The sequence below is a fragment of the Macaca mulatta genome, chromosome 11 (genome assembly GCF_049350105.2).
Source record: "Macaca mulatta isolate MMU2019108-1 chromosome 11, T2T-MMU8v2.0, whole genome shotgun sequence".
NCBI lineage: Eukaryota > Metazoa > Chordata > Mammalia > Primates > Cercopithecidae > Macaca > Macaca mulatta.
This window is the reverse complement of record NC_133416.1, coordinates 71,917,236-71,930,221: the sequence shown is the minus strand read 5'-3', so window position 1 is coordinate 71,930,221 and position 12,986 is coordinate 71,917,236. Positions and strand designations below refer to the sequence as shown.

The 12,986-nt window shown below is 43.1% G+C and overlaps 1 protein-coding gene across 2 annotated transcripts in view; it reads right to left on the bottom strand.

The window, feature by feature from the left end:
- TBC1D30 (TBC1 domain family member 30) overlaps nucleotides 1-12,986 on the bottom strand; it is a 111,803-nt gene that overhangs the window by 90,050 nt on the left and 8,767 nt on the right. For both annotated transcript variants that reach the window (XM_077954679.1, XM_028829698.2), the window contains exon 2: nucleotides 11,039-11,203. In XM_077954679.1, coding sequence (XP_077810805.1) covers nucleotides 11,039-11,203 — 165 coding nt within the window. The remainder of the gene's footprint in view (nucleotides 1-11,038; nucleotides 11,204-12,986) is intronic.

Here is a 12,986-nt window from a genome sequence, read left to right as displayed (position 1 = left end):
ATGGTAATTTTTGTGTCTGGCTTCTTTCACTTAGAATAATGTTTTCAAGGTTTATGATGTATCATGAGTCAATACTTCATTCTTTTATGGCTGAATAATATTCAATTATATGAATAATAATCACATTTGATATATCCATTCATCCATTGATAGACATTTGAATTGTTTCTACTTTTTGGCTATTATGAACAATACTGCTATGAACATTTTTGTACAAGTTTTTTTTTTTTTTTTTTTTTTTTTTGAGACGGAGTCTCACGCTGTTGCCCAGGCTGGAGTGCAGTGGCGCGATCTCGGCTCACTGCAAGCTCCGCCTCCCGGGTTCCCGCCATTCTCCTGCCTCAGCCTCCTGAGTAGCTGGGACTACAGGCGCCCGCCACCGCACCCGGCTAATTTTTTGTATTTTTAGTAAAGACGGGGTTTCACTGTGGTCTCGATCTCCTGACCTTGTGATCCGCCCGCCTCGGCCTCCCAAAGTGCTGGGATTACAGGCTTGAGCCACCGCGCCCGGCCTTGTACAAGTTTTTATGGGAACATATGTCTTCAATTCTCTTGCGTAGAAATCTAGGACTCAAAATGCCGGTTGGGTAGATTATTTTTATAATTTTACAAAGAGAATTGTTTTTTAGTGGAAAATGTTGAGTTTCAGTGCCATCAAACTCGGGACCACACAAATTCTTTTCCTGCCACAGAGGACAAGGTATTAATGAAGAGAAGACACTCATTATGAAAAGAAAAAGATTACTCACCTATTTCACAAATCATCAGTCTCTACCAGGCATTTTAGGTATTTATCATAGTAAGAGTTAATCACATTATTATCAGGATGTGAGAGTGGACACATTAACAAAATTAGACTATAAGCTGTCTAAAATTTTTATATTTATCAGCAAAGCTAAAATAAAGATAATATTTCTGCATATATTCACATTTTGTTCATGTTTTTTTTTTCAGTTTTCAAGTGACAGCTAGATTTTATCACTTGATCTGTAAAACTATTTCACAAATTCAACCAGCATAACTTAAACGTTTACTATACCAATGCAGGAAATAGCAAAACTATACAATGCTAATAATTAATATGACCTTCCTTCTGCTTTCATGAGAAACAGGTTAAGCAAACCACTTAAAAATCCTAACATCAAAATCAACAAGTTTTTGTGGGGACATATGTCTTCAATTCTCTTGGGTAGAAATCCTGACCAAATACTCTTTGCATTCTTCTAATTGTGCCTTGAAGCTTTTAGGTGTATTTTCCTGCACACCAAGCTACATTTGTTCAATAATCCATTTGGCCCAGGAAAGATAAAGTACTGATTTCATATGCAAACTATGCTAAAGCTGCACATTCTAATAAACCAGAAACTCTGTATTTATAACTCATGTTATAAATTTTTTCTTGCTCAGTTGTATTCCAATAACATTACAGTTATCTAATTGCCAAGAAAAAGTAGAACCCTCTTATGTCACAGTTTATAACGGAAAGTGTGGACTTTTGAGATACCTATCTTCAGATCCCATCTCAAACACTTACCAGCTGTGTGATGCTTGCCAAATTACTTAACCTTTCTGAATCAATTTCCTAATAAACAATGCCTAGAGCTACATACCATTTTGGAGTTGCTATGAGAAATAAAAGCAAGTTTGGCAAAAAGTGTGTACTCAATGAATGGTAACAGCTGCTGCTACTCTTATTACCAATTTTTAGTATTAAATTGTTTATACCATGGTTATCCTTAGATAAATGGTTAAATATAGGTGTCAGGCCTCTGAGCCCAAGTCAAGCCATCGCATCCCCTGTGACTTGCACGTATACGCCCAGATGGCCTGAAGTAAGTGAAGAATCACAAAAGAAGTGCAAATGCCCTGCCTCGCCTTAACTGATGACATTCTACCACGAAAGAAGTGAAAATGGCCCGTCCTTGCCTAAAGCGATGATATTAGCTTGTGAAATTCCTTTTCCTGGCTCATCCTGGCTCAAAAAGCTCCCCCACTGAGCACCTTGTGACCCCCACTCCTTCCCACTACAGAACAACCCCCCTTTGACTGTAATTTTCCTTTACCTACCCAAATCCTATAAAACGGCCCCATCCTTATCTCCCTTGGCTGACTCTTTTCGGACTCAGCCCACCTGCACCCAGGTGAAATAAACAGCCATGTTGCTCACACAAAGCCTGTTTGGTGGTCTCTTCACAAGGATGCGCATGACATTTTGGTGCCGTGACTCGGATCAGGGGACCTCCCTTGGGAGATCAATCCCCAGTCCTCCTGCCCTTTGCTCTGTGAGAAAGATCCACCTATGACCTCTGGTCCTCAGACCAACCAGCCCAAGGAACATCTCATCAATTTTAAATCAGGTAAGTGGCCTCTTTTGACTCTCTTCTCCAACCTCTCTCACTATCCCTCGACCTCTTTCTCCTTTCAATCTTGGCACCACCTTTCAATCTCTCCCTTCTCTTCATTTCAATTCCTTTCATTTTCTGGTAGAGACAAAGGAGACACGTTTTATCCGTGGACCCAAAACGCCGGCACCGGTCACAGACTGGGGAAGGCAGCCTTCCCTTGGTGTTTAATCATTGCAGGGACCACCTCTCTGATTACTCACCCATGTTTTAGAGGTGTCTGACCACACTGCAGGGACACCTGCCTTGGTCCTTCACCCTAAGTGGCAAGTCCCGCTTTTCTGGGGGAGGGGCAAGCACCCCAACCCCTACCCTCCCTGTCTCTACCCCTTCTCTGGTTTTCTGGGGGAGGGGCAAGAACCCTGACCCCTTCTCTCCCTGTTTCTACCCCTTCTCTGCTCTATTGGGGGAGGGACAAGAACCCCAACCTCTTATTTTTACACCCCCTCTTATTTTTGAGCCCCAATCTCTTATTTTTGCGCTCCAATAACTTAGCTCCGTGCACCGACCCCTTTCCCACTTTTCTGGAGGGCAAGAACCCCCGAACTCCTCTCTGTGTCTCTACTCTCTTTTATCTGGGCTTGCCTCCTTCACTATGGGCAACCTTCCACCCTCCATTCCTCCTTCTTCTCCCTTAGCCTGTGTTCTCAAGAACTTAAAACCTCTTCAATTCACACCTGACTTAAAACCTAAACGCCTTATCATCTTCTGCAACACCACTTGGCCCCAATACAAACTTGACAATGGCTCTAAACAGCCAGAAAACAGGCACTTTAGATTTTTCTATCTTACAAGATCTAAATAATTCATGTCGTAAAATGGGCAAATGGTCTGAGGTGCCTGCCATCCAGGCGTTCTTTTACACATTGGTCCCTCCCTAGTCTCTGTTCCCAATGCAACTCGTCCCAGAAAGATCTTCCTTCTTTCCCTCCCGCCTGTCCCCTCAGTCCCAACCCCAGGCGTCGCGGAGTCTTTCTAATCTTCCTTTCTACAGACCCATCTGACCTCTCCCCTCTCGCCAGGCCGAGCTAGGTCCCAATTTTTCCTCAGTCTCTGCTCCCCCACCCTACATCCTTTTATCACCTCCCCTCCTCACACCCTGTCCAGCTTACAGTTTCGTTCCTCGTTCCTCGACTAGCCCTTTGCCCAGCAATTTCCTCTTAAAAAAGTGGCTAGAGCTAAAGGCATAGTCAAGGTTAACGTTCCTTTTTCTTTATCCTCTCCCAAATCAGTTAGCATTTAGGCTCTTTTTCATCAAATATGAAAAAATTAGCCCAGTTCATGGCCTGTTTAGCAGCAACCCTGAGACGCTTTTCAGCCCTAGACCCGGAAAGGTCACAAGGCTGTCTTATTCTTAATATGCATTTTATTTTATTACCCAATCTGCTCCCGACATTAAATAAAGCTCCAAAAATTAAATTCCAGCCCTCAAACCCCACAACACGACTTAATGAACATCGCCTTCAAGGTGTACAATAATAGAATAAAGGCAGCCAAGTAACAACTTATTTCTGAGTTGCAATTCCTTGCCTCCACTATGACAAACCCCAGCCATATCTCCAGCACACAACTCCAAACGCCTGAACCGCAGCTGCCAGGGGTTCCTCCAGAACCTCCTCCCCCAGGAACTTGCTACAAGTGCTGGAAATCTGGCCACTGGGCCAAGGAATGCCCGCAGCCCGGAATTCCTCCTAAGCCGTGTCCCACCTGTGCAGGACCCCAATGGAAATCGGACTGTTCAACTCACCTGGCAGCCACTCCTAGAGCCCCTGGAACTCTGGCCCAAGGCTCTCTGACTCCTTTCCAGACCTTCTCGGCTTAGCGGCTGACGATCGACGCTGCCACATCTTCTCGGAAGCCTCCTGGACCATCACAGACCCTCTTACAGTGGAGGGTAAGTCCGTCCCGGTCTTAATCAATATGGAGGCTACCACTCCACATTACCTTCTTTTCAAGGGCCTGTTTCCCTTGCCTCCATAACTGTTGTGGGTATTGACAGCCAGGCTTCTAAACCTCTTAAAATTCCCAACTCTAGTGCCAACTTGGGAAACATTCTTTTATGCATTCTTTTTTAGTTATCCCCACCTGCCCAGCTCCCTTATTAGGTTGAGACATTTTAACTAAATTATCTGCTTCCCTGACTATTCCTAGGCTACAGCCACACCTCATTGCTGCCTTCTCCCCCAGTTCAATGCCTCCTTCACATCCTCCCCTCGTATCCCCCCACCTTAACCCGCAAGTATAGGATACCTTTATTCCCTCTTTGGTGACTGATCATGCACCCCTTACCATCTCATTAAAACCTAATCAACCTTACCCCACTCAACACCAATATCCCATCCCACAGTACGCTTTAAAAGGATTAAAGCCTGTTATCACTCGCCTGCTATAGCATGGCCTTTTAAAGCTGTAAACTCCCCTTACAATTCCCCCATTTTACCTGTCCTAAAACCAGACAAGCTTTACAGGTTAGTTCAAGATCTCTGCACCTTATCAACCAAATTGTCCTGCCTATCCACCCCGTGGTGCCAAACCCATATCCTCTCCTATCCTCAATACCTCCCTCCACAACTCATTATTCTGTTCTGGATCTCAAACATACTTTCTTCACTATTCTTTTATACCCTTCATCCCAGCCTCTCTTTTGCTTTCACTTAGACTGACCCTGACACCCAACAGGCTCAGCAAATTACCTAGGCTGTACTGCTGCAAGGCCTAACGGACAGCCCCCATTACTTCAGTCAAGCCCAAATTTCTTCCTCATCTGTTACCTATCTCCGCATAATTCTCGAATAAAAACACACGTGCTCTCTCTGCTGATCATGTCCGGCTAATCTCCCAAACCCCAATCCCTTCTACAAAACAACTCCTTTCCTTCCTAGGCCTGGTTAGTGCGGACAGAATTCTTACACAAGAGCCAGGACCACGTACTGTACCTGGGACCGCATACTGTAGCCTTTCTGTCCAAACAACTTGACCTTACTGTTTTAGCCTAGCCCTCATGTCTGCACACAGCGCCTGCCACTGCTTTAATACTGTTAGAGGCCCTAAAAATCACAAACTATGCTCAACTCTCTACAGTTCTCATAACTTCCAAAATCTATTTTCTTCCCCCAACCATCACTCAGGACAATGCTTATGCTAATAAGTTAGCTAAAAAAGCAGCTAGGTTCCAACTTATATCCCTCACGGCAGTTTTCCTCCTTCATATCGGCCACTCCCACCCATTCCCCCACTGAAACTTCCACCTATCAATCTCTTCCCACACAAGGCAAATGGTTCTTAGACCAAGGAAATTATCTCCTTCCAGCCTCACAGGCCCGTTCTATTCTGTCATCATTTCATAACCTCTTCCATCTAGGTTACAAGCCACTAGCCAGTCTCTTAGAACCTCTCATTTCCTTTCCATCATGGAAATCTATCCTCAAGGAGATCACTTCTCAGTGTTCCATCTGCTATTCTACTACCCCTCAAGGATTGTTCAGGCCCCCTCCCTTCCCTACATATCAAGCTGGAGGTTTTGCCCCGCACCCAGGATGGGCAAATTCACTTTACTCACATGCCTCCAGTCAGCAAACTAAAATATATCTTGGTCTAGGTAGACACTTTCACTGGATAAGTAGAGGCCTTTCCCACAGGGTCTGAGAAGGCCACCGCAGTCATTTCTTCCCTTCTGTCAGACATAATTCCTTGGTTTGGCCTTCCCACCACTATAGAGTCTGATATCAGACCAGCCTTTACTAGTCAAATCACCCAAGAAGTTTCTCAGGCTCTTGGTATTCAGTGAAACCTTTATATCCTTCACCATCCTCAATCTTCAGGAAAGGTAGAGTGGACTAATGGTCTTTTAAAAACACACCTCACCAAGCTCAATCACCAACTTCAAAAGGACTAGACAATACTTTTACCACTTTCCTTTCTCAGAATCCAGGCCTGTCCTCGGAATTTTACAGGTTACAGCCCATTTGAGCTCCTGTGTGGACACTCCTTTTTATTAAGTCCCAGTCTCATTCCAGACACTAGAACAACTTAAACTGCACCCCAAAAACTTAGAGCCTAAAAACTCACCAACCAAGTAATTATGCTGAATCCCCTTAGGCTCTCTCTAATTAGATATCCTAGGTCCTCCCAATTCTTAGTCCTTTAACACCTGTTTTTTCTCCTTCTGTTATACAGACCTTGTGTCTTCCGTTTAGTTTTTCAATTCATACGAAACCGCATCCAGGCCATCGCCAATCATTCTATACGACAAATATTTCTTCTAATGACCCAACAATATCACTCCTTACCACAAAATCTTCCTGCAGCTTAATCTCTCCCATTCTAGGTTCCCACACTGCCCCTAATGCTGCTTGAAGCAGCCCTGAGAAACATTGCCCATTCTCTCTCCATACCGCCCCCCAAAAAATTTTGCCGCCCCAACATTTCAACACTATTTTGTTTTATTTTTCTTATTAATATAACAAGGCAGGAATGTCAGGCCTCTGAGCCCAAGCCAAGCCATCGCATCCCCTGTGACTTGCAAGCATCCCCTGTGACTTGCATGTATATGCCCAGATGGCCTGAAGTAACTGAAGAATCACAAAAGAAGTGCAAATGCCCTGCCTCGCCTTAACTGATGACATTCCACCACAAAAGAAGTGAAAATGGCCAGTCCTTGCCTAAAGCGATGATATTAGCTTGTGAAATTCCTTTTCCTGGCTCAAAAAGCTCCCCCACTGAGCACCTTGTGACCCCCACTCCTGCCCACCAGAGAACAATGCCCCTTTGACTGTAATTTTCCTTTACCTACCCAAATCCTATAAAACGGCCCCACCCTTATCTCCCTTGGCTGACTCTTTTTGGACTGAGCCCACCTGCACCCAGGTGAAATAAACAGCCATGTTGCTCACACAAAGCCTGTTTGGTGGTCTCTTCACATGGACGTGCATGACAACAGGGGGGGAAAAAGTATGCTCTTCTATAACACAATATTGATCTTGTCTTTCTTATTCCCAGTCCAGTTTTAAAACAAGGAGATACTACTGTAAGGCTTGGTGTAGGAAACCATAAAATGTAAGTAGCTATATCATTTGTGTTAGAAATAAAAATGATCGAGCCATTTTGGTTCATAATTTATATTTACTTTTGACTCTTATTTCAAAATTACTATAGTCCCTTTTGTGTATTAACAAGAAATAACCCAATTTAATAAAACAATAAAATAGTTTCTATTCTATAGCATATTATAGAAGGAGAAAAACCTGTCAGGTGAGGTGGCTCAAACCTGTAATCCCAGCATTTTGGGAGGCCATGGAGGGCAGATTGCTTGAGCCAAGGAGTTCAAGACCAGCCTGGGTAACATGGTGAAACTGTGTCTCTACAAAAAATACAAAAATTAGCCGGGCATGCTGGCACCCACTTAAGTCCCAGCTACTTGGGAGGATGAGGTAAGAGGATCACTTGAACCCGGGAAGCAGAGGTTGCAGTGAGCCAAGACTGCAGCACTGCACTCCTGGGCCTGGGCGACAGAATGAGACTGTCTCCAAAAAAAAAAAAAAGAAGAAGAATAAAAAGAAGAAGGGGAAAAGTCACTTATGCAAAGAATTATAAACATCAAATCTATGTGGAGGCCAAAATGGGGATTATCTGAACTTCTGCATACTAAATACAAGAAACTCAATATGTTATTCAGTGTGATAGTGAAATCTCGACTTTTTAAAAAATCTCAATTCTTTAGAATTAGTTGACTTTGAGGAAAGAGGCAAAACATGCAACTACTGGAATCAGGGATTTAGTCATGAAACATCTAACCTCTGGCATTTTAAGATAGGTAAATAACCATGTAGTCAAATTTTTGACAGTCAAATTTTAGTCAAATTTTTGACAATTTTGACAGTGTCAAAAATCAAGATACAGTATCCTATGATGAGAGTAATAATTCTAATGCAGTTATTTCTTACCAAAAAACATTCTGTTCCATTAAATAGGGTCTTATTAGCAAAGAGAGAATTGAACTCTCAGAGAAAGGTGCCAGACAGCCCTGTATTCTCTGAAATGCAAAACCCTGGCTGTAATTAAAGAGACAAACTCTAAAATACATAGGAAGGATGCATTGACAAATTCGTGAATTACGCTGAGAGCTTGTGGGCACGTTTTTCTAAAATAACATAAATGCCAGCCCTTCTATAAATCAAGCAAATTTAAATTCCAGATGATGATCAGTCCCTAGTAACTACCAAATAGAATCCACCAATCTGTGGCCCTGCACTAGCCTGACATTCCTCTCTGTCTCCTGAACTTGCTCCACCCTCCCTTATACTTTCCCACACATCAAAAACCCATGCATTTACCATTCTGTGCTTTTAGCTGCTGCTACAAACAATAATAATGAGTAGGATATAAACATAGTTGAAAAGAGAAAACTCAAAACCAAGGTATCTCATAATAGAAGGGGAAAACATATTTTAACTTGACGTGTAAATCAATCAGAATTAATGGAAAACTATCAAATACTTATAATACACGCCAACTTTCAATAGCTACACACAAATCACACACACACACACCCTTCTCTAGCTATGTCAGACAAGTGCTTGACTCTGGAGAAAAGCCTATTCAAAGTCAGTCTACTCAATCGCATTCCTGTTTGGTATGAACCATAGTGATATTACAATAATCAAGCAGCACTCTTTTTTTTTTTTTTTTGAGACAGAGCCTCACTCTGTTGCCCAGGCTGGAGTACAGTAGCACAATCTTGCCTCACTGCAACCCCTGCCTCCCGGGTTCAAGTGATTCTCCTGCCTCAGGCAGGAGTAGCTGGGATTACAGATGTGTCACCACACCCAGCTAATTTTTATATTTTTAGTAGAGATGGGATTTCACCATGTTGGCGAGGCTGGTCTCGAACTCCTAACCTCAGGTTATCTGTCCACCTCGGCCTCCCAAAGTGCTGGGATTATAGGCGTGAGCCACCACGCCTGGCCTGCAGCAATCTGTTAATATCCATTAGGTAAAACCTTCTTTAATAAACAGCATAAATAATACTTTAGGGATAACAAACAGAAATATAATAGAAGCAAGAAAATACAGGATTTTTAATAATAAACATAAGAATGAAATTTAAGCGATTAATTTCATTACCAGAAACTAATCAAACCCCAAAAATTTTTTCATGAAAACAAACACATCTTAATTTGCAATTATGAAAAAAAAGCACTCTAGCACGTGTCAATTTACATATAAAATGTGACAGAGTAAAAGAGCAACAAAAGGCAACTTCCACAATCGCCTGAAAAGCTGTCAGGCATTTTATCAAAAACATCATTGTGCCTATATTTACCATACCTTAGCATACTGTTCTGCCATGCTGCATGTTAATAAAGAATGCAAAACAAAAATAGGTAAATATTAGCAGAATAAAACATAAGGCTATTGCATGGAAAATTTTTAAATTAATTCACGAGGTTTTATACCTAGTATTTAATATGGATCAGCAATTTAGCAATTTATTTTTAATTGATTAACAAACCACACAGCTCCCACACAGTTCTTAGTTATGATTATGCAAGAAATAGGTTACATTTGCTAAAATATTTTGCCATCTTCAGATTTCAGAGCAAGTTGTTAAGGTCCTGTTACAAGAATCTATTTATTTAAATCAATTATTTAGTTCACTTACTGTAGCAACACACAGAATAAGAGAACAAGGACATGCCTTTTAGGCTATGTCTGTGTGATGCTGTTTTATTTATTTATTTTTATTTTTATTTTGAGATGGAGTTTCACTGTTGTCGCCAGGCTGGAATGCAATGGTGTGATCTCAGTTCACTGCAACCTCTGCTTCCCGGGTTCAAGCGATTCTCCTGCCTCAATCTCCTGAGTAGCTGGGACTACAGGTGCCAGCCACCATGCCCAGCTAATTTTTAGTAGAGATGAGGTTTCACCATGTTAGCCAGGCTGGTCTCAAACACCTGATCTCAGGTGATCCACCAGCCTCAGCCTCCCAAAGTGCTGGGATTATAGGCGTGAGCCACCGCACCCAGCCAGTGATGCTGTTTTAAAAATAAAAATTTGTCTGGGCACAGGGGCTCACGCTTGTAATCCTAGCACTTTGGGAGGCCAAGGGTGAATCACCTGAGGTCAGGAGTTCAAGACCAGCCTGACCAGCCTGACCAACAAGGTGAAACCCCATCTCTACTAAAAATACAGAAATTAGCCAGGCCTGGTGGTGGGCACCTGTAGTTCCAGCTACTCGGGAAGCTTAGACAGGAGAATTGCTTGAACCCGGGAGGCAGAGTTTGCAGTGAGCCAAGATCGCGCCACTGCACTCCAGCCTGGGCGATGGAGCGAGACTCTGTCTCAAAAAATAAATAAATAAAATAAAATTTTAATCATTATTCAGCATGAGGTAAAAATATTATCAAAGTACTACCTCAAATCTAGAATAATCAATCTAAGGTTGTAACATTAGACATGAAGTATACATTTTAACTGAAAAATAGGAAGCTGTCTGAGTTGTTCCTTGTTCTTAGTTCTGAGGGTATAAGCTTGCATTTAAAAGTTTTCAATATATTCAAAAACACAGTCTGTTGGCTCAGCTTTCCTAACATTCTAGTCGCATGTGGCAAAAGAAGTAACACTATTCTAATACTTACTTCTCTTCTGTGACACAGCCTGCAAGCAGGCAGTCACAATATCACAGTTCCTCTGCACTTTATGCAGAAGCCTATCTTTCTGCTTCAGATGCCGAAGTAACTTGGCCGACTGGATGCCAATTCTGTACTTTAGCTCTCGAAGGATCGCCTTCAGTTCATTAGTGTCTATCAGTAAAGAAAAATAAGAATAACGATTAATACCTTGAGAGGAATACAAATTCCAATGTGATATTAGTCCAAAGATAAATAGAACATCCATTTAAACCAACTAATTCTAGGTTTTCACTCAACATTACATGTACATGTATTCAGCTAGGGCATATTGATCAAATATGTCACTCATTTATCTGCCCTGTCCATGAAACAGATACAGTAAGGTAAATTTATCCTTAAGCCTATCTGTAACATGTAAGCAAAGACTCCTGCTTTTACCATATCTAGTTCTGGCTGCAAACTTACCTTTCTTTTTTTTTTTTTTTTTTTTTTTTTTTTTTTTTTTTGAGACGGAGTCTGGCTCTGTCGCCCGGGCTGGAGTGCAGTGGCCGGATCTCAGCTCACTGCAAGCTCCGCCCCCCGGGTTTATGCCATTCTCCTGCCTCAGCCTCCCGAGTAGCTGGGACTACAGGCGCCCGCCGCCTCGCCCGGCTAGTTTTTTGTATTTTTTAGTAGAGACGGGGTTTCACCGTGTTCGCCAGGATGGTCTCGATCTCCTGACCTCGTGATCCGCCCGTCTCGGCCTCCCAAAGTGCTGGGATTACAGGCTTGAGCCACCGCGCCCGGCCAAACTTACCTTTCATTGCCTGAAAACTGGCGTGTGTATTTTGTACCACTGAAGTGTTCAGATGGTAAGCTTGTTAGAAAAGAATCTTCTTTAGTCTGTAACATTAATAATAAACCTAACAGCTGATTTAAAAAAAAAAAAAAAGTCTTTAAAGGCTAGGCGCAGTGGCTCACACCTGTAATTCCAGCACTTTGGGAGGCCAAGGTGGGCAGATTACTTGAGGTCAGGAGTTGGAGACCAGCCTGACCAACATGGAGAAACCCCATCTCTACTAAAAATACAAAATTAGCTGGGCGTGGTAGCACATGCCTGACCTCTCCCCTCCTCGCCAGGCCCAGCTAGGTCCCAACTTTTCCTCAGTCTCTGCTCCCCCACCCTATAATCCTTTTATCACCTCCCCTCCTCACACCTGGTCTGGCTTACAGTTTCGTTCCTCGACTAGCCCTCCGACACCTGCCCAGCAATTCCCTCTTAAAAAAGTGGCTAGAGCTAAAGGCATAGTCAAGGTTAACGTTCCTTTTTCTTTATCCGACCTCTCCCAAATCAGTTAGCATTTAGGCTCTTTTTCATCAAATATGAAAAAATTAGCCCAGTTCATGGCCTGTTTAGCAGCAACCCTGAGACGCTTTTTAGCCCTAGACCCGGAAAGGTCACAAGGCTGTCTTATTCTTAATATGCATTTTATTTTATTACCCAATCTGCTCCCGACATTAAATAGTGCTCCAAAAATTATATTCCGGCCCTCAAACCCCACCACACGACTTATGAATGTCGCCTTCAAGGTGTACAATAATAGAATAAAGGCAGCCAAGTAGCAACTTATTTCTGAGTTGCAATTCCTTGCTTCACTGTGAGACAAACCCCAGCCATATCTCCAGCACACAACTCCAAACACCTAAACCGCAGCTGCCAGGGGTTCCTCCAGAACCTCCTCCCCCAGGAGCTTGCTACAAGTGCCGGAAATCTGGCCACTGGGCCAAGGAATGCCCGCAGCCCGGGATTCCTCCTAAGCCGTGTCCCATCTGTGTGGGACCCCAGTGGAAATCGGACTGTTCAACTCGCCTGGCAGCCACTCCCAGAGCCCCTGGAACTCTGGCCCAAGGCTCTGACTCCTTTCCAGACCTTCTCGGCTTAGCGGCTGAAGACTGACGCTGCCCCATCGCCTCA